The 22,099-nt window shown below is 49.2% G+C and overlaps 1 protein-coding gene across 4 annotated transcripts in view; it reads right to left on the reverse strand.

Annotated features, from left to right (window-relative positions):
* Positions 1-22,099, reverse strand: part of PRKCE (protein kinase C epsilon) — a 496,893-nt gene that overhangs the window by 17,086 nt on the left and 457,708 nt on the right. For 2 of the 4 annotated variants that reach the window (XR_011526552.1, XM_070573984.1), the window contains exons 12-15: positions 20,585-20,723; positions 13,782-13,970; positions 9,833-9,979; positions 4,486-4,515 (exon numbers count right to left, since the gene is read on the reverse strand). Coding sequence is in view for 2 of the 4 variants with exons in the window: in XM_070573984.1 (XP_070430085.1) it covers positions 4,501-4,515; positions 9,833-9,979; positions 13,782-13,970; positions 20,585-20,723 (490 nt within the window). In the remaining 2 variants the exon portion in view is untranslated. The remainder of the gene's footprint in view (positions 1-4,485; positions 4,516-9,832; positions 9,980-13,781; positions 13,971-20,584; positions 20,724-22,099) is intronic. The other 2 variants (XR_011526551.1, XM_070573983.1) reach the window with 1 other exon arrangement.

Below are 22,099 nucleotides of genomic sequence, written 5' to 3' on the forward strand. Positions count from 1 at the left end.
ACTTCTGGCACCCAAAGAAGAAACTTGCTAATCTGGTCCTGGCCAAAGCCCTGTTCCTCCCCTCACCAACATGTTCCCCCTTATTTATAAAAATGTTCTAGATAGAGATCAGTTCTCTTGGCTGAGTATTGTTATTGCTCAGCCTGCTGGCTTTGAAATGGGAACTGTAAACGCTCCAAAATGTGCCTCTCAAGTCCAGATGAGGTCACCCACCTTCCCTTACCATTCAACGATTTCAGGTTTCCTAATGCAGGATCTTATCACCTCAAATTCCCAGGCATATACTGGAACAGATTTTGAGCCATAAAAGGTGAGAAGAGCATTTAGAGATGGAGATAAGAGAGAAACATTCTCCGGAAAAACATTGTAGATCTACAGAATTCATTCATTCATTCCTCAAATATATACTGAAGAACTATTATGCGCCAGGAATTGTTGCTGAGGGTGCAGCTGTGAGCAAAAGAGAGAAAAATCCCTCCCTTCACAGATGAACCAGAGGTTGCTAATTGTTGATGTTGGGTGATAGACACTTGGGGATTCTCTCTTATATATGTTTGAAACTTTCCATTATAAAAAGTTAAAAATACAATTCCCAAATCTCAAACACACAATGCTGAGTGAAAGAAGCCAGACACAAAGAGTCCATTCTTCACAGCTCCCTATATATGAAACCCTATGAAAGACAAGCCCTCTCTCCAGTGACAGAAAGCAGAGCAGGCATTGCCTGGGGCAACACCTGGGACTGGTTTAGCGGACAGAGATGTTCTATGTATTTACTGTGCTGGTGGTTACATGGGTGTACCCATTTGTTAAAATGCATCAAATGAACACTTTAAACAGGTACATTTTCTTCTATGTAAATTTTATTACAATAAGTTAGATTTAAAAACCCCACAAACCCCTGCCCTCGTGAAGCATGTTGACACGGAGTGGCTGGACTGGAAGAAATCTTAGGGATTACATAAGTCCCTCCTTTTACAGGAAGGGAGTAGAGAGAGTCAGTGACTTGCTCAGGGTCTCACAGAGACTAACAGCAGGGATGGCACCCAGCTCTGTGCAGTGTTTTCCTCTTAGCTCACTGCCTGTGATGCAGGCTGGGGGCTAAATTCTGGAATCCCATGTTTTGGGGTGACTGTCTTCTGAATCATTTGGTGGAACACCCACATCCCAGGTACCTGGGTACCTGTAGCCTGAATCTGCCATGCCTCCCCAGGAAGACCACAAATCCTGTTCTTTCCCAATACTAGCTGAGATGCCAGGAGGAGGAGGAAGGCGTCTGGCTGAAGCCCCACTTCAAGGTCTGGTTTGTTTTCTGAGTCATCTCAGTTGATAAGCCCCAGTCTGGCTTATCTTCTCATCTCCCTACTTAAGGCAAGTATCAAATTTCACTGTCCCAGCCATTCTCGACCCTCTTCTACACCTAGCTGGGGTCACACACCTGAAATCCTCCATGACATCCACGCTCTGTGCTCCCCAGAAACCCCTTTCGAGGTGGAGTAGGTCTCAGAAAAGAGTAGGCAGAATAACATGGAGGGACAGTGGGTGGCACGCTCGTGGGCTGGGCCTTGTCACTTTGAACAGGCTGAGGTTGATTTGGAACCTTAACAAACCTTCACAAACCTCATGTGTGTTTGTTAAATCCCAGAATTCTAGAATAATGTTGGAGTGTCAAGTTTAGACCAAATCCAGTTCTGTTACAATCCCATACCCCAGCACAAACAACGGGGAAAAAACAGGGCACCAATCCCCTCAGATTCAAAACTGGGTTTCCAAGAGCATCTTTCTCCTTGACAGCAGTGCCCCTGGAGAGTCAAGGTCCTGGTCTTGGAGGCTGGTGTGGGCAGAGGGAACCCTATCAGCTTGCAAAACGTCCCTTGGTGCCTGCACCCTTCAAAGAGCAAATGCTGGCTTGAAAGCTGGAGGACTGAGCCCCTCCATGGGGAAGGTTTGAGGTTCTTCCTGCTTTTACTTTGATGCAAATTAACCAGTCTCTGACCACTGCCCCTCCACTCCTGGCTGCCAGATCACCCGTTAGCCTTCTCTGCAGAGATGGGCAAGCGGGCATTGGCCAGCCAGCAACGTGGCCGCGCCTGGACAGGATCTTCCACCAGAGCGCGGGTGGGAAGTGGCTCCTGTGACCCACAGAGGCCCTGCTCCTGGCCTGTCTGGGGAGCCCCTCTTCTTCATGCAGCCTCTTCCCCTCTGTCCTCTAACCTCGAGAAACCTCCAGACTCCCCTCCCAAAGTCAAGTCCTAGATTTTACCCTATTGCCTAGTATCCCTTCATATTTCAGGGTCTCCTCCTGCCATGCAAACTCCTCACGGTGGTGGCATTACTGTGACAGGAGGGGATTCTCTTCTTCCTTGTGTCAGCCTTCCCCTCCAGGGCCTCGCTGAGAGAACCAAGTACATGCACAATAAACACCTGTTGGACAGAGCTGATCTGAATCCTGCCTTTCCCTTCTCCAGGCCTTTCCATTCCAGGCCTTTTCCCAGGTAGTTCTTGCTGCCTAACCCTTCCTGGCTCTCCTTCCCTGATTGTTTCTGCTCTTCCCTCCTTCACTCAGGCCCAGCCCACTACACCCCATGCTCCCAGGCAGGCTGTATGTGTTAGCTTAAGTGCTAGTGGGGCAGAGAGGAGACTAAATTCAATACACGCTAGTCTGATGAAGGCAAATCCCAACATAACAGCTATCAAGTTGTGAGTGAAAACTTCAGAGCTTCTAGAAAATGCCCAGCCCAGCCCCGGGCTTTCCCTGGGTATGGCGGAGTGGGGGTGGGAGGACCAATGTGCCCTGCAGGTCGGTCCTCCGCCCAGGCCACAGGAACGTCCCTGAAAGAAGAATTCTCAGATGGAGAAATGTCTTGTGCAGAGTCAAAGATGCCCCACTGAGCCCGTTTAGCTTAGAAATACTTGGGAATCTGCCATACTAGCGTGGGGTCTTGTCAAGGACTGCTACCACTTCAGGGCTGGGCACCAAGAGCCACACACACAGTGCTGAGAAGGTGAGCAGGACAAGCAAAGGTGGTGAGCAAGTTCGCAGCATAAAAGGGGGGGGCAGATACTGTGGGAAATTGGGGTGCTACCCCAAGGGGCAAAGGGCTGGAAAATGTTGGCATCTAGGGTGAGTCACTCTCCTGCAGCACATCCCTCTAGTACTCCCTCAGCTCAGACCAGGGGCTGTGCCCGAACTAAGCCCCAGCAGGCTCTCCGGCAGAGTCTAAATTGTGTGCTCTGCCAGTCTGCAGAGGCCCTTCTGCTCTGTAATGGATGCTCCTCTGACCGCATGGTGTCATCCCTCATCTGAACTCCTGGCTCCTGCAGTCCATTGGAATGGGAATATAGTCCAGGCCAGCCTCCCTCAGCTTAGACCCCACCTGTCTCCATCACTATCAGCATCAGCACCACCCCTGCACTCACTGTACATCAAGGACTGTCCTAATCTGTTCACATAATTAGGTTTTTCACTCCTCACAGCAGTTCAGTGTGGTAGATATTACTATCCCCACTCGATGGACCGGCAGACTGAGACTCAGAGAGACGAAATGACTCTCCCAATACCCTACAGCCCAAGTAGGAACCTGGTTGCATCTGTTTCCAAAGCCCAGCCTCCAAACATCACATGACCTCCTGCAATCCTTAACTCTTGATTCTTGGAGTCTTGGCATGGAGAGGAAGAGTGGCTTTAACAGGCTGAGCGGGCACAGTGAATGGAGAGAGAGGAACCAACATTTACCGAGAGTCTACAGTATGCAAAGCATCTTAGGTCTGTGTCTAATCCTATTATAATTCTGTGAGGAAGTATTCTTATGCCCATTTTACAGATAAAGAGGTCAGGGCTCAAGAAGGCCAGAGGTCCGGGGTTGGAGTGAATTCCCAGGTTTACATGGCCCTACTGTGACAGCAATTTTATTCTGAGCCAAATCTTTCTGAGGTCAAAGCCAGTACCTTGTCCACTGTACCATGCCACCACCTGGGCCAACTACCAAAAACAGACTCCTGACTTCTCCTACACCCTCCATCCCTGCGTCAGAGTCCTGGCTCTTTGAGGGAACTTACAGCCTCTTGGAAGCTAAAGGCTCTCACTACGGCGTGGACAGCAGCTACAGGAACCAGCTGGGCCCCGTCCCTGCTCTTCCAGGTGGAGGACAGCCTCTAGTGGCCCCTCGGGCTCTGTCTTCATGATCCACGCCATCAGGCAGTCCTGAGCAGGTGGGCTGGCTTTAGGGGAAGGGGCCGCCTGTTCAGCAGGGCTCCTCCTCAGGCTGCTGGTTGGTGAGGGTGTGAGGTCTCAAGCCCACTTCCCAGTTTTCTCTCAGCACAGCCCAGTCATGCAGGAGCATGCAGGAAAGGCCTCCCTTAGGGGTCCCGCCATGCAGTGTGGATGGCTGGATGGAAACGAATCATGAGGTTGAAAGGGGCCTCCATGTCACCAGGTCTGAGGGCTCACCTACCTGGAGAGACTCCCCACTCTGGAGGCCTTACCTTAAAGAGGGACATTCACACTGAAGCAAACTTGAAAAGAGAGAACACGTACACAAAGAGAAGTTTACTTGGCCGGCATTTCCCTCCTCGCCTTTGGCTTTCACTGAGGACAGCTAGATTTCTGGGGAGGCAAAGTTCTCTCTCCTCCCTTGGCTTCCCTCTTCCAGCACTGAAGCCCTGGGAGCCATAATCTCAGAGCCTAACGCTTTTTGGGGGGAAGGGAAGGGTATGCAGGAAGGAAGCTAGGAGTGAGCAAAACACCTCCAAGATCTGCAAGATCAGATGATGCCCTTCAACCACACCAAACACATCACATCTACCCTCTATGGTCTGCAGGAAGGCGAGCCCACCAGTAACACAAAAGCTAAATGTGCTACTTTCATTGGCAACTAGATGATGCCACCATCTTGGAACCAAATCTCCAGTGGAATAGACCACTGAATGCTATGCTTGGAGACTTTTTCCAGCATCTAAGGCTTTGGCTCTTGCCTTTCTGGCTTTGCTATTTCTATTCCCTCACCCGCCCACTGCTGGGGTGCCTGCCATCCACTCTGGATGCCCGTGCTCTGAAGCAAGCCACCCCCATAAAACGGAGTTGAGCACAAAGTCTTTGGTTTGGTGTTGATGGCACATTGCTTGTGTGAAATCAGTTGAGTATGTGGGTAGATAGAGGATAGACAGGAGGAGTACAAAAGAAAAAGAAAAAGAGGGAGAATACACAGGATAGCTGGGGACAAACAAGAGGAAACTCTCCACATTGAAACAGGCCGCTGAAAACCGTCCTGGGGTGAGGATTAGTGCAAAGGGGCATAAACCTGAAGGCAGGGCAACCCAGTCACACTAATGACAGCTAGTGAGTCAGCGCAGGGGTTAGACAGGCAGGTTTAGGCGCCAGGGAGCAGAAATCGCAGCTTAGCAAAAATCTCAAGAAGGCAAAGGCCTGGAGGGGACAGCAGCCAATCGAGGAATGTGATGGAACCTGACCAGAGGCCAAATTCCAGCTGAGAATCTGGACAATCTCCTTGGTGATATCTTCAGAGGGGCGAGGCTTCCTGTGGAGGGGATGGAAATCGGGCCTAGGAGCTGTTCCCTCGCTGTATCCTTGGCCCTGATGGGGGTGATCCAGGGACTCCAGCCTCCAGCTGAGCCAGCCTGGGCAGAGCGCAGGCTTGCTGTGCCCACTGGCAGGTTCTGCCAGGGAGGAGTTCTGTCTGTGCAGTGGGAGTGAGGATGGTCAGGAGCTCTGGAAAACATGCCACTACACCTTGGTTCTTCTTAAGCCCTAGAATGGATGACATGACCTCACCCAGCCTCACCTCCAGCACCCACCACCAAACAAAACCAATTCCTTCCTGAATCAGACAGGCAGGACACCCCAGGGTCTTCAGATTCAGTATGGGTGAGCTGAGGAATGGGACAGTAGCTATTTAGCAGGTTTCTGAGGATTGGTGGCATTCTGGTGTGATGTCAGGGAGGCATGGGTAGGGAGCAAACGGAGCTAGCCCAAGACAGAAAAGACCTGAAGTTCCTCACAGGCGTCAGACCCTTGACCAAATGCCCTGGGGATCTTCAGCCCAATGAGACTAAGGGAGTCTGTGCATCTGGTTTCCTTGTCTGCTGAATTACATGCCCAGTGTCTCCTTGAGGCCACCACTAAATTGCAAGGCTGGTGATGTTTGCTCATAGACTTATCCCTCCTCTTGCCACAGCATCTTTCCTTTGACTCAGAGTCTGTCTCTAAGATCCAAGAACCTCACACTGTCCCTGGCTACTTGCAACCCACTATCCTGGCCACTTCATCCTAATATCAGGATCTAAACCAGCTTTCCTTCCTCATTCCGTCAAAACCTTTCTTTCCCAACTCTCCCCAGAAGGCATCTGATGTGTCATCAAGTCATGTGACACCTTAAGCCCTGTCTTGTGATGGAACTCCCTGCCCCTTGAACAGAAGATGACTTCTGTGGGACCCCAGTGTCCCTCCAATGATCTCTTGTGGATGGCCCTCCATTTTGCCTGTGGGTAAGGCTGACACTGCCTTTGGAGCACAGAGCTGTCCTCACTGTTGATATCTGAGCCACGCAGGCACCCACACCCCCAGGGCTAACCCTGAGTTGGTTAGATGTCGGGGACAGCTTATAAAAATCTTGTGTATTTTCACATTGGTCCTGCAAAGCTTTCAGAGATGAGAAATACAGTATATTCATCATTGCAGTGGGCTTTAATTCAACTTAAAATTTGTTTCTGCTACACACCAGCCCACAGGTGACTCACAGTGGTGCCATCCACATTTTTCAGAAAAGAATTTTCAATTTAGGAACAGATTTGGGACACCTTTCCAACCTGCTAACTGGACGTGAATTGTTCTTTTCTTTCTCACTTTTGATTTCTCCAGAGAGAAATCTCTAGTCCCAAGAATATAAATGCGATCAGATTTAAATAACTTGAACACATTTTTAAAGGCCTGTAGCTGAGAACTCTGCACAGATTAACATTATTTGGCTCAAAGTGTGACCAGAAACCCCTCTTGCACAGTGTAAATTTCCCTTTTTATCCTTCCTTCCTTCCTTCAGATGTTTTAATTCTCTCCTTCAAACTTAATTCAAACCAACCTACTAAGCGCCCTCTCCCCTGACCCCCAACAGTGTCCAGGGTAACTCCGGAGGTCTAGGGGGTGGTGAGTAGGAACGTGCACAGAAGACGATTTCCAAGGCAACAATGAAGTCAGTCTTTAGGAAGGCTGACTAAGACAGCTTTGAAATTGGTGGGAGCTCCTGGACGGCTCTGCCCTTTCTCTCTGCCATCCTCTCCGGGGGTGGTAAGGCCCTGGAAGCCAACTCGAGCCCCTCAGCAAAGGAAGCAAGCACAGTCCTGCCCTCTGGTCCCAGGTGGAGGGCTCTCGAGAGGCCCCAGGAAAGGAAGCACGGGTCCTTGTGCTCCAGGTAGAGATGGAGTCCCATCTGACCCCCAGGTGGGCCTGACCCCCTGACCCGGGGATGTACTTCATTGTTGGTTCCTGGGGGCCCATCATATCTCTGCCCACAGGAACACCTGGACTCCTGGCCTGGGACAGCTTTATGGGGATCCCTGCCTGTCTGGGCCCGGGCGAGGCCTGCACGCTAGTGGACTGGGTGACGTGCCTGCCTCCTGACTCATCTCCACTCTTTCCCTTTCCTCTGTGTCTGGCTCCTTCCCCATCCCTCGGGCCCACAGAAACCTCATACCCGTTCTTCCTGCCCTCCCCTCACTCTGGGGAGGCCAGGGACTGCTCAGGGTGTCACTCCTCCCAGGTCTGCACTTGCATTTGGCTCAGAGCTCAGACTAGAGGGTGGAAGGCCCGGTGAGGAACCCCTGGGATAGTTGGGGCCTTGGGAAGGGCTTTCGGAGACCAGCGCTCCTCAGGCTCCTGATGTCTCAGACCGCGTCCTCAGCTGGAATTGAGCAACGCTCTGCCACCCCTTCTACCGGTGAGGGACTCTTCTCCATGAGTCCATACTTTCAAAATTCCTGTGCCTTTTATCATAAAGATCTGCCCTAATTCCCTGCCTCCGTGTGGCTCTCAGCAAAGACTCTCTGCCTGCCTCTGCCCGGCCCTAGGCCCTCTCTCCCCTGCACAGCCCTGGCTGATGGTCCCCTGGGGCTTGGTCGTCCTCTCCACTCTGCACCCTGCTCCAGCCCTGCCCTAGCCCTCCGCAAGCTTAGCTGTAAGTCATTTTGTTGACCTGGATTCTAGACTGAAGTGACATTTTGCAGACCTACCTCGTGGATCAGGCCCTGCTCTCACCCTGGGTTCCTGTTTCTTGGGCCTGGATTCTTGATTTAGCTCTACTTTCCAGTTTTCTTTGGTTTGATGAACTTCGATTAAACCTAAATTAACATTTCATTCTCAGATCTGAGACTTTCATTTCTCCTCCTGCCCTGCCTGGCCCCTGGTTGCCAGCTTCCCCTCACCTTATTGGGGCCAGTTAATTGGAGTCCTCCTTCAAGACCACCTGTAGGGACCTTCGGGCAGGCCAGCCTGTGCGTGAGCCCTGCCTGGATCCACAGCACGGCCCCGGTGCTAGCTGTGTAATAGCCAGTGAGAATGATGACAACCAAAGGAGGAAGCGAATGAAGAATGGTGATAGGAGTGATTGTCCAGGGACGGTCAATCTGCTATGCTCCCGTCTGGCATCTGGCGTCTGGCGAGGCCTGGACCACGCCCTTCAGCTGAGAGCTTCCCCTTGATGGAACATTTCTGAGAATCACAGTGCTATCAATAAACACTCCCCAGAAAACCTCCTGGAATATAGTGAAATTCCTCTCGGGTGATTCACAAAGCACAGGAGGCTCTTTTCTGTACTTGGAAGTGAGGAAGGAGGGGTCACCTGACAGAATGTGGGGTGACTGAGGGCTGACAGGACAACTGTAGGTCCTTCCTGCCCAGGACCCCAGCCCCACCGCGCTGGGGTCCTGCTCAGTAAATTCCTCTATTACACAACCCCCTTCACTCCCAGAAAGCTAGCCAGCCAGCTGCCCAAATTTTCAGTCCGAATGATTGCTTCATGGGGCTAAAAGCCAACAGAATTAAGATAGTCCCTCTACACACACACGTGCACACTCTTTTTCTCTGACTTTAAGGGGAGCACAGCAACCCCTCCCCTTCCAGCGGAAGGTCACGGCCAGGACATGGTCTTTGCCTTGAGTCAAGCCCAGACTTGACAGTTCTATTCCTTTTCCAATCGCTGAGCTTCACACACCCCTTTTTGCACCCTCTCCGACTGGCGTCCCCACACCAGGCCTAAGAACCTGGAAGGAAGTGTGTGCTGAGGCTGGAGAGAAGTCAGAAGGGGCAGCGGGCGGGAAGGGGCCTGCCTCAGGAACCCGGCTCTTACTGACTTGGCCCCTGGTGGCCCCTCAGGGACAGTCCTTCTCAAACATCAGTCACTCAGTCTCAATTCCCGCTCTGTGCTAGTGCCACACAATGACCGTGACTGCTATTGGGTGAATCTTTTTCTTTAAATCGACTCATTTGAAAAACGAACCAGGTTATTTATAAAGAAACCTTATATTTTCACCATACATAGGAAACTAGTTATCACTTGTAATTTTTGATCAAAATAAATAAATAAATCTCTCTCGAGATAAAGTGTTCTTCTGTGTCCCATATAAATCATCCTCTTGGTCACAGCTATCGGTTATACATTTTCAACAGGACACTCTTGGGGCCTAAGAGATTCCTTTGTAGGGAGCATCTTGGCCACCTTCTGTCCTTGTCATTTTGGCTGTAAACGGGCCCCAGACCAGTCTTTCTGTGCAAGCGCGCCCAGGCCCGACCCGCTGTGTGGAACGAGCTCTGAGCCCTACTTACAATTCGAGGTTTGAAGGGCGGCTTGATCTTCTTCTGCTCCAGGAGCACCCAGTCGATCTCCTTGAAGAACGGGTGCTGCTTGATGGCGTCCTCGCCGTTCTGTGCCGCCACACAGCCCAGGCGCTTGTGGGGGTTCTTGGTCATGAACTGCGGGGATGAGGACAGGACAGAATCAGTGACATAGGCCTGGCAGGGATGGGCTGTGGGGGAAGGATGAAAGTCAGCCAAAGCCGCACCTTCAGCATCACCTCGCAAGCCTGTTTTCTGCACTAGGAGGGGCTTCGACCCTCAGGGTACTGTTTAACTCTTATATAGAACTTACTAGATGTCAGCCACCATTCTTAACACCCTACATATATTAACTCATTTCATCCAAACGCAACCCTCTGAGGTAATGTTATTATCTCTATTTTATAAGTGAGGTAGTTGAGGCAGAGAAGTTAATTAACTTGGCCAAGGTCAAACAGCCAGCAAGTTACCAAATTTGGATCAGGAACTCAGGCTCTTACTAACTTCCTGATTGCCCTCGGATTCTCAAATCTTCTCATGAGAGACGCTGATGTCTGATAAACTCACTCACGCTGAGAGGTCAACAGTCCTTCATGAGGGGAGAGAGGGGACCAGATATTCACGTCAAGGTAAATTATCAAAGCTACCTCCTGCCTCTTTCCTTTCGTGGACCTGGGCCCTCCCACGTTTTTAAAATCTGAATGTGTAATCCCTGGCACAAAATACCCATGTAGATCAAAAGATAAAAAACATGAAAAAGAAAGACTTATTGCTTCCCAATGCTTGCCTGTGAAAACCACATTGATGATGTGTTTTATATTTTTTGGCTGGTATCTGGTGACCCCACACACCCAGGGAAACTTATTATTTCTATTAAATGAGTCAGCCCTGATGGCAAATATTAATTTAATTGAGCAGGTGTCTACCAATATAACCTTGAAAAAAACTGGCGCTGGTAGGTGGAAATAGCTGATAGCCTCCCAAAATAAAGGCAGGGGTGTATGTACATGTGTGTTAGAGACAGTGTTCCATTTCACGGGGTGAAGGTTGAGAGTCCGTATTTAAACAAAGGAATTTAAGAGGATAAATTATAATCCAAAGGAATAAATCTATAATGGTGGAACTTCAGGCTTCCTCAGCCAGGGAGATTTTCTCGGGCAGGGAGAGCCTCCTACTGATTCTTGCCTGGTGTCCCTGAAGCCACAGTACGTGGGTGTGGAGTGAGTGCTGCTGGAGGGTGAGAGCCTCACATAAGAGAGAGAAGGGGGTGGGTAGATGGTACCAAAGCACGTCATCTTTCTAATCCAAAAGTCAGCAGAGGTCGCCCCTGCTTAAACACCCCTGATTCCCACTGCTCACAGGATAAAGTCCACACCCCTCAGCTGGGCACACAAAAACTGCTCAGGTAATGCCCCTCTCCAGTCCTCATGCATCCTCTAAGAACCAGTCCACATGCTGCCTCCTCTGTGAAGCCTCCCCAGATTCCCCTCTCTGTGGACACCTGGGATCCCATGTTTTTTGTTTATTTAAATTTGTAATTTGTCTAAACATCTTCCCTTGGTGAGCTCTCTGATATAGGACTCAGCCCTAACTTGCCCGCACCTAGCTCAGTACCTGGCTCCTATCATGCCTCAGTACACTGAAACGACTGAATAGGAGGCTGAAGGCTGGCCTAAGGGCACAGTGGTGAGGAAAGGAGGCAGCAGGACCGCCACCTACTGTTGCATAGGCTTTGCACTGCATAACTCTCTGAAGCAAATGGCCTTCATGTAGGCAGCAGCCCTCAGAGACACAGCTCAGTGGCCAGAGTCATGGAAAACCGGGCCTGGCCCTAGAATCAAGTGACAATGTGAGGAAGTGAAGTATTCCAAGGCCAAGGGAGTGGAAGGCTCCTCCTTACTTCCTCAGCTCTTCCTGTCCTCCCACTTCTGGGAGGGGAAGCAGCAGGGCTTCGGATAAACACACAGGTTTTAACAGCTCAGGAAGCCGCCCCCAAGGCAGAGGCTCTCCTTGCAGCGAAAATTTCTTCTCTCCGAGACTTCACCCTCGCCAACCGGCTGACACAGGCACAGCCTCCAGCTTCCGAATCTCTGTGGTCAAAGCTCCTCAGCCTCTGTGCGAATGACATTTTGGACTGGATGCTTCTCCGTTGCAGGGGCTGTCCTGTGCATTGTAGGATGTTTAGCAGCACCCCTGGGCTCTACCCATTAGATACCAGTAGTACCTCCCCCTCCAAGGTGTGACAACCAAAAATATCTCCAGACATTGCTGAATGTCTCCTGGGGTAGGAGGGCAAAATTGCCGCTAGCTGAGAACCACTGCTGCGGGGCGTCCTAAATGAAAGGGCCCAGCTGGGGAGCTGTGGGGGGCCTCACATGGAGGGTTGCCAGGCTGGAGCTCAGGGCTGGACGAGCCACCAGCTCTGCTGGCCTGGTGCTCTTGCTGCCTTGGGTGCTACAGGCTTTTCCTTAGCCAGCACCTGGCATAGCGTCTGGCACATACTACATGCTCAGTAAACACCTGTTGAATAAATAATGGATGAGTAAACATACTCTAGTTGCTTCCATCATGCTCTTCTCCCAATTGTGACTATGTTTAGATGTCTTTTTTATTTATTGCCCACTTTCTCCTGCTGGATTGCAAACTCCACAAGGCAGGGGCGATGGTTGTTATACCCACCAATACTTACTTAGCATCCAGCACAATGCCCAGCACATCGGAAGCGCTCAATAAATAGTAGTTCAATATTAACTGAATTAATAAATGGAAGGGAGAGAGAGAAAGGAAAATAGATGAGGAAGGGAGTGAAGGAACGAGCTGAGGGAAAGAAGGAAGGAGGAAGAAAAAGAAGAGCTACAAAAGAGTAACCTATTCTGATGTGCCATTTCCCAAAATACGGTAAATGTCCCCCCAGACACCTAGAAAACAATTTTAGGTCTTTTTTAACTTTTTCATAGAATGATTTATGTTAATTAGTTATGGCAAGTGATGCTAATTTTCCATTTATGATAGTGATATAAAGTTTCTTTGTAAGATATATACAATTAGGTAAATATCGGGAGCTGATTGAAAGAATACGAAGAATAAATCATGGCAGAGAGGGTACTTGCATAGGGCAAATTTTCCAAATGCAGTTTGCCAACTACTGAACTTTGGGGGCATTCCGATGGGCGAAAGAAGCTAGGACTGGAAGTCAAGGTTCCTGAGCTGTCACCTTGGTCCTGCCTCAACCGAGCAGGGTGGCCCTTCCCCATAAACTGGTCAGCTTAGCTGCCCTGCACATTGGCTTCCACAGCTTTCCAAGGGGGACAGCTAATAACTTCACTTACTCGCCGCAGGACAAGCCTCTCACGTTGTACAAACGACTGCGTTGAGCAAGTATTACGGTTTCACGTGTGAAGGATTATCTGTAGGGGTGGGGACAGTCTCTCTATCACATGTCTGAATCCAGCATGGCGGCATAGATCTTGAGGGGACACTCCTTTTCTGATCAGCTCTTCAGCCACAGCGGTGCTGTTGTGGACACAAGAGCACAGTACCCTCTCCTCTCTCCCCTCCTCTCTTTCCCCCATCACAGGCTCCAGAGGAAGACAGGTCAGGGCGGGGCAGCAGATAAGGAAGGAGGGTCCAGACCCCACAGGGTAAGGGACAGGGGTGACACCAGTGCAGTTTGGGGTGGTTCTGCTCCCTCTTAAAGGCTGGAGGACACAGATGTGCACAGAGCTCCCCCTCAGGGGACACAAATGTGCAGTTCCTTTCCCGCTAGAAGAGCGATTTGTCCCATGCCCCATCCTCTCAGCTGCAACTCCCCCCATTAAGAGAGAGAAAGGGAGGAAGGAGGAGTGGGTGAGGGAGGAGTGAGAGGGACAGAGTGAGAAGAACGAGAGAGAGATGGAGGGAAGGGCAGGCGAGCAGAAGGTGGGTGCTGGCGATGACTCACAGCTTTCAGGATGCTGACGGCCTCCTTGCTGAGCCAGACCGGGTAGAGCACGTCATCGTGGAGGATGGATTCAAACAAGTCGTCCTCGTTGTCGGCTTCAAAGGGGGGCTGTCCAGCCATCATCTCATACATCAGCACCCCCAGGGCCCACCAGTCCACCGAGGGGCCGTACTCCAACTCCTGCAGGATCTGTTCAGGAAACAGGCAACATCAGGGCCCACCACAGACTCCCATCCGTGGCCACGCCTGTGCCACAAGCGCCCGTGGGAAGGACCACATCTTCATTTCCACCTTGCTCCTCCATAAAGCGGAGCCCCGTGTTACATAATTTAGGTCCTGAATCAGCCAAATCAGTGCAGACTGCATTTGAGCGGCACTACGTTGAGGGCCAACTATCAACTCTCCAAAGTCAACACCGTCAGTCTGTTCCTCCAGTGGGAACAAATTACTGTTTCTTTGAGCACCAGATGAAGTTCCTGACCCACATTTAGGGCCATATAAAAAAATGCATATTTTTGACACTAGAATCAGGGTTAGAGGAGCGAGATGCAGACTAAGAAAGACACAAGCAAGCTGTAAGTGACTGAGTGCAGCAAATTCAGGTCTCCCCTCTCACGCTCAGCCCGGGGCATGGCTCACTGAGTGGAAAGGTGAGCAGAATTCAGTCTTCTTTAAATGGTGACGATATTCAATTTACCTGAGTCCTGTGTTCTCGGAAAAGAAGCTCTAGATAACAAATCTGTCCACCCTTTTGTTTTCTAACCACAAAGGACTACAAGGCTCTTGGATATTCCAAGAAAAGACCCATCTCCAACATTCCTCATGACTCCTATAATACTGGTGGGTGGATCCCTCGTTTACCTGCCTCTATGAAGCCCCAGGTCCCCCTCCTTTTATCTGCAGTGTTTCTCACTAACGAACATTCTCTCTATTGCAATGCCCGAGTCAAATGACCTCCTAGATTGTCTGATGTGTTTTGTCTTTGTCAATGGTCACTTCTCCTATCTATGGTTTCTTTTTTCCTCTGACCAAATGCGTAGAGTCAAATTTATTTAGGTTAAATGCATGTACAATATGACGCTGCCGAATGCTCTCTGCCGTCAGCTTCCTGCAGAAGGATCTATGAGGACTGCGGTTTTACAAACTGAATCATAATTTCAGCATCTGGGAGGAATTCTACCTAAAGTCAAGAAGGTGCAGAACCTTTTGAAAAGCAAGTAACTGCCCCATCCTAATTTTTCTGCAGCACTGGCCATGTGTTACAATAGAAGAGAGAGAAGACCAACCAGATTATTTCCATTCCATTCCAAGTTTGGTGCTAAATTTTCTGGGTGATCTTGAGCCAGTCACTTGACTTCCTCATTTATCAAACGAGGCTCAGATTCTCAGTTTAACCTCACAAGGTTAATTAAGGTGGAAGATTTTGAGAGCATATTGCAAAATACAAAGCTCTATATAATTGGAAGGTGGTATTTGATGGGGATTTTTAGGCTGCTTAATTTTAAAACGGTTTATGATGAGGATTTTTAGGCTGCTTAATTTTAAAATGGCTTATGATGAGGATTTTTAGGCTGGTTAGTTTTAAAACTACAGATGAGATTCAGGCTCCAAGGAATGGAATTTGTTTGCCCCTTTGTTGGGAAACATTTACATTTCTAAGGGAAACCTCTATCTGTGAAGATGCCTCCCTCTCTGTGCCAGGAAGGGGGGGGATAGTCTTATCTCTAGAGGCTCTTGGTCAATGCCAGAGGCAAGAACTTAAGTTGGTTGCTGTCTGGCAATCTCATGTAACTGGTTTAGGGTGGTGGCGTCTAACCTTTCTAACCTTTACTTAATCCGATTTGATTCTTGTCTAAAAGTCATGGGATCACCCAATGACCAGACCCCACCTGCACTGATACCATTTTAACTTTTTTTCATGTTCTTTCCTTTGTCTTGTAAAGAGATGAATCATATACCTATGCCTTATAAAATTAGCCCTAACCCTCAACTGGGGGCAGCAGAAGCTCTGACTGCCCATGGGTCCTGTCCCCATGCTATTCCACACTATTTTCTAAATAAAAGAGCACTACTGCCAGATCTTGAGAGTCTAAGAAATCTTTCTTTCGACTCCTTTTAAAACTACAGATGAGATTCAGGCTCCAAGGAATGGAATTTGTTTGCCCCTTTGTTGGGAAACATTTACATTTCTAAGGGAAACCTCTATCTGTGAAGATGCCTCCCTCTCTGTGCCAGGAAGGGGGGGGATGGTCTTATCTCTAGAGGCTCTTGGTCAATGCCAGAGGCAAGAACTTAAGTTGGTTGCTGTCTGGCAATCTCATGTAACTGGTTTAGGGTGGTGGCGTCTAACCTTTCTAACCTTTACTTAATCCGATTTGATTCTTGTCTAAAAGTCATGGGATCACCCAATGACCAGACCCCACCTGCACTGATACCATTTTAACTTTTTTTCATGTTCTTTCCTTTGTCTTGTAAAGAGATGAATCATATACCTATGCCTTATAAAATTAGCCCTAACCCTCAACTGGGGGCAGCAGAAGCTCTGACTGCCCATGGGTCCTGTCCCCATGCTATTCCACACTATTTTCTAAATAAAAGAGCACTACTGCCAGATCTTGAGAGTCTAAGAAATCTTTCTTTCGACTCCTCGGCTCACCGACCCCGCATCAGTATTCAATCCGAGTTTTCTTTTGCTAGGTTTGGTGTCTACATGTATAGAGCGTGTAGTAGGTCAATGTTGTGTACATTTGGCTCAGCATAGAAATAAATGCTCAGCCGTCCCCACTGCTAGGGAAGGGATCATGAAGTGACATGCCTATCCTACAATTATTTTTTCCTCTTATTAGTCAGAACAGGATTAGGCATGGTGCTGCCCAGAAACAGGAGGGTGGATGAGCTCTATAATACTATAAAAAATTCCAAAAAGTGAAGGGTGTAGAAGAGAAATGTGGCTGGAGTACATGTCCTAAAATCAGGTGTACTTCGAAGACTCCCCTCAAAGTGGCAAAGGCCACGTCTAATCATTCCAGCTTGCAAGACGCCTCAGGCAGGTAACTTCCCAGGTAACATATCCCAGGTAAGGCTCCAGCTCAGTTCTCAGGTTTCAAGATGGCGGGAGAAGAGAAGGCTGAACCGGAATACCTGGGCTTCCTGTGGTCTACTCAAAACATGCTTCTAGAGATTACAGATTGCTTGGGATTAAATAAAAAGACTTGGGTAGAAGCATTTTGAAAACAGGAAGAACATGCATGTTTTAGGAATCTTTTGAACAAACCCAGCCAACTCTAAATTACTAGGGGCTGGTAATCTGTTTGGTGACTACCTTTGGTCTCTCAGCCCAGTGGTCAGCACATGGTACCAGGAAGGTCAGAGCTATAGGCGCCACTGCCCTGGGGAGCCAGTAATGCTGCTCTGTTCCAAAGCCAAAGCTAGTGCCTCCCTCAACCTTGAAAGATCCAGCACCTCAACTTGGCTCAGCATGGGACCACCAGTTTCTGTCCTTCAAGGTTATGGTTATCACCTGTCTCCTCCAGAAAGCTTTTCCAGATCTTTCCAGTCTTTCTCCTATCCTCTGACATCCTAAGACCTTTGCCTGTCCCTAAGATATGCAGGCACTTTCCAAATACAACTGTGATTTTAGTTATTTTTTTCATGGTCACCTGTCTCCCCAGGACATCTAAAAGTCACCAGGGGATAGGGGCTCTAGCTTTCTTCTGAGCCCCTCACTGGGAGCAGCCCAGTTCCAACACTCAAGAGACTGGCTGCTAGGAGTGCCCACAATGTGGTCTTACTGGGCATGCTCCCTTCTCTCCTGGGCTCCCGGGGCTCTGGTGCTATGGTAGCCGCCCTCCAGCCTTGGGAAGTGGCACAGCTGGGTTCTGTGTCTTTGTGGTGTGGTGGGGAGGTAGCCTCCAGGTGGCCTGTGTATTTAGACAGGATAGCATGGGGGGAAACCACAGGACAGCCCTGCCCACCTTCCCCAGCCCCCTCCAGAGCCGTCCCCTTTTGGGTGGCAGCTTTTGTAAAATTCCTTTTAGGCTTGGCCCTAATTATCTGCTTCCTAATCGGCTTGTCAGCAATGGAGCTGATGAGCAGGGCAAGGTTTCACATGCCATGGGAGGGCACCTGGTGTGGCAGCCAAGCCCTGTGTGGGTCAGAGCTGGGGTAGAAGAGAAGGGCAGGCATTGAGCTAGGTGACACCAGGCATTCCCCTAGGCTGGTTGCCATTTCCTGGGGAGCAGGTACTGGTTGTAGAGAAAGGAGAGGGGGTGCCATGGGGGTTAGTCAAGGGCACATGGTGGGAAGAGAAGCCCTGGGCAAAGCTAGTGCCTCAGAAGGTGTCTCTGGTTTTGGGGTTAGCCAGGTGCCTCATGACTCCTCCTACCTGAACAGAGGGTTATACATTCTGAATCATTCCCATGCTCTAATCTCATTAGATTCTCAATACAGCTTGATAAAGTTGGAAGGGCAGAATTGTTATTCCCATTTGAAAGATGAGAAACCTGAGGGTCAAAAACATTTTACAACTTGATCCAGATCACATGGGGGCACTAGTGGTCAAGCCTTACCTGGAATCTTGACTCTCAGGACTGTGCTTTTCCCACCCCATTGCACACCCCAGCAACAATGATGACAAAGATGGATTACCCAGTGCTTACTGTAGACCAGGCACTGTGCTAAATGCTTTAGAGGCATAATTTCATTTAATCTTCCCAGTAGCCCTTGATAAAGCTAGCAGTACCTTTATCAGTTGTAATTTGTCTACAGTAAGACCAGGGATTGTTTGCCATTTCTAGTGTACTGGCGATTCTGCATAGCGGGCATAAGGATAGAAGGGAAGGAACAGTGTCTCTGCCTCATTGTAAACAGAGATCAGAGTTGTTCATTGTGAGTCTCGCCAATGGATTGCATTTCATGAAAGATGTGTGGGTGTTTTGTTCATCATAAAGTGAATGTTTGCCTTGGGCTGCGTTCTTAACCACTACACTGGGCTGTCAACGCTTTGACTCTGGCATCAACTCACAGAGGGACTGGAACCAAGCATTCTGATGATAAAGGATGAATGAGGAAGGTGGTGAGTAAGCAGGTTCCAGCTGACAGCCCTCCTTTTCACTGATCTCCTTGAAAGTTAAATTTCTAGTGTTCCTGCTAAGGGAACACACTCTTAGAGACAGACCGAAATCTCTCTCTTCAGATCTCTTAGAAGATAAAAGTTCTAAAGAGAATTTCCTATTACTTACCTCCTCACTTCTTTAACCTTCCTCAGGCCTCCCCATGTGCTGTCTGGTCTGTGGAAAATCTCCCAGCTGTCCCTCCCTCACTGTCTGCCTTTGGATCTACACTGCTGTTGCCTGTCTCCTTCCTGGGACAGGTCTGATTATGACGCTCCTCCACTGGAAAACTCTCACTGGGTCCATAGATCCTACAGGATAAAGGCCACTTTTCTTGGTCCTTTTTCCTTATCTTGTTCATTACTATGAGCACTAAGAAATCCTATGTTCTGTCAAGACTATTTTCCCTTCCTGAAAAAGACCAAGAATGTTCTCGTTCCTTCATCTTTGCTCATGTTGGAGTGTCACAAGTTCTCATTCATTTATTCATTCAACAAACCATTACTAAGAGCTGGATTTGTGTGCTGGATCCTGGGAGTACCCAGATTAGAAACACAGCCCCTGCCCTAAAGGATTCAGACTCCAGGGACATTAAACCTCCTCCCCTGCCCCACCCCACTGAAATCCTCCCCGTTGTTTTCGGGAATCCTCCCCACCCCTACCACCAAAGGAGATCCTGCTGATTCTTTGCAACTCAGTGCATCCACCAGGTGCTCCAGAAAGCCTTCCCTGACCCCTGAGGATGCCATCTTGTGCTGCCTACCTATTTATTCTGCTTAATTAGTTGTTTACTTATCTAGACCAAAAGTCCTTTTAGAAGAGCGCCCAGTGTCTTCGTCAATTTTTTATCCCTCCGTTGTTTTACGTCTAGGAGGTGCTCAAACTGTGCCCCCTGAAAGGAAATGAAATCTGAATGTGCTAACACCCACCCACCACGTGCAATGCTCAGTGAGGACTGGTACTTCCTTGCCATTTCGCATGTGTCAGAGCTCTCAAGACCATTTGTATTAAGTATCCATGATAAGCTGCGTCTTCAATCTGAATCATATCACACTACATCTCTCTCAGTTCGGGCAAGATTGACCTGGAGAAACTCAGGGCAAACAAGCACTTTATGATGAACAAAACATCCAAATAACTTTCACGAATGGCAACCACTGGTGAAGCTCAACGATGAACATCTCTGATCTCCACTGATAATGAGGCACAGTCTCTCTCCTCTTCCTGTGTGCTTGCCATGTAGAGTTGCTGCCACCCTAGAAATGGCACATAATTCCTGGTTTTGCTGGAGGCAAATTATAGCTGATAAAGCTAATTGCTGCCTTCGTCAATGGAGTTCCTTTATTCTGGCTATCAAAAAGTGAAAACAATGATACAAATCAACAAATTTCTCTTGCTCCTAGTTTCATGGGTTGTTCTGGACTGGGATGAGAGAGTAATGTTCAGTGAGGACCTGCCTAGACTTGGGGAATGGCCGGTTACTCTCAGTTCAGCCATTATCTCCCCCGTCACCACCGCTCCCTTCAGGAGAAATCAGCAAGCCTTTCACCTTCCCTTTCTTGCTCCTTCCTAGAATTCATCATGTTTTCCAGAGCCTTCCCTAAGGAGCACTAGATGACCCCAGGGCATGGGAATGGACCCCTGCATCAGGCACGGCTGCTGGAGGAGGCGACCCTTTGCACATGGTCTTACCTCGGGGGCAATATAGTCAGGGGTCCCGCAGAATGTGGTGGTCGTCACACCGTTCAGAATCCCTTCCTTGCACATCCCAAAGTCGGCCAGCTTGCAGTGACCTTCTGCATCTAGAAGGATGTTGTCCAGTTTCAAATCTCTGTAAGATAGGCCAGAACCACATGGTTAATGCTTCATTCATCCCAATATGGTCTTCTTGAGTTGGAGAGACGTGCACATCTCAGGGAAATCTGCTACAGAAAGGAAAGCCTGTGAGGAAGCTGGATCTGCCACCAACCAACCTCAGGGCAGGGCTCCTGCCCATGTTGGCCAACCCCCAAAGGGGCTCCACACTCCCCAACATAACAGAGGAGCTTTGCTAACCCCAGGAATATCTCAAAACTGCTGTGGTTTAATAGATTAAAGTCAGTAGCTATTTATTGAAGCCCTCCTATGTGCTGAAATTCATATTAGTTAGACCTTGATATGAAAGAAAGAAGCAACTTATCTCTCTGCATGAGTTAACCGTGGGGATCAGTTGGAGAGACAAGACTTCAATGAATCACATAAAACCACATAAGAATCAGATGCTATTTTACAGGGCACTGACTGTGAGCTGCTATGTTTCAATGGGGAGACCACTGACAGCTGGTGCAGGTAGGGAGGACTTCCTGGAAACAGTGGCTTTCAAGAGAAGCTTGGATAAATGGTGAGGTTTGGATAGACCATGAAGAGAAAAGGTGGGAGGGAGGGGAAGGCCAACACAGTAGATGCAAAAGGTAGTGAAGAGACCAGAGAATTGGGTTGCAGTGAATTGTGGCAAGACAGGTGTGTTGAAACTAACCACAAAGAGCCTAGAATGCCACGAAAGGGGTTTGAAATTCATGCTGAGGGCAATGGGAGCCCTGCCTGGAAGCTGCAAGATCAGTCTTCTAGGGGGAAGCTGGCTGAGTAGGGGAAGGGTCAGGGGCAGGAAGAAAGACACACTGTTTGCATAGCCAGGACCCACAGAGCCTACATGGTTCTGTGCAGGGAGTGAGGGCCAGGGGGCCAAGCCTGCCTCAACCAATGCAGTTCCCTGAAGTTCTATATAAGATCTTACATAAAATCTGGGTTCTGGGTAAGAATTCTCCTATCAATCAAGTTTGCAAACCCCAGGCCTGTCCCATAGAAAGACCCAGACTGTCAGATGGAGGTGCCCACTCTGGGCTTCCCTCAGCAGCTACTCTAGGGTGGGGGGTCTTGCAAAGAAGCTGCCTTCCCCTGCATACAGAGCAAGAGGGCCCTTTCTCACAAGCCTGCTGGTGTCCGGACTTGAACTCCAGCCACCATCAGGAATCCAGGCCTAAGTGCAAAGGTGGGGCAGGAAGCACTTGGGGCCTGCTTGCCTTGCACCCATGGCCCCATTTCTGCTTACAGCTGGGACTTCTTGAGAAAAGAGAAAGCACATAAAATGTGCTGCTCTAAGCAAATGCACATGAACCACGGAAAGAACAGTAAGCCCAACCAGCCGAGCCACTGGGGCAGGTCTCCCCA

The sequence above is a fragment of the Equus przewalskii genome, chromosome 14 (assembly GCF_037783145.1).
Source record: "Equus przewalskii isolate Varuska chromosome 14, EquPr2, whole genome shotgun sequence".
Taxonomy (NCBI): domain Eukaryota; kingdom Metazoa; phylum Chordata; class Mammalia; order Perissodactyla; family Equidae; genus Equus; species Equus przewalskii.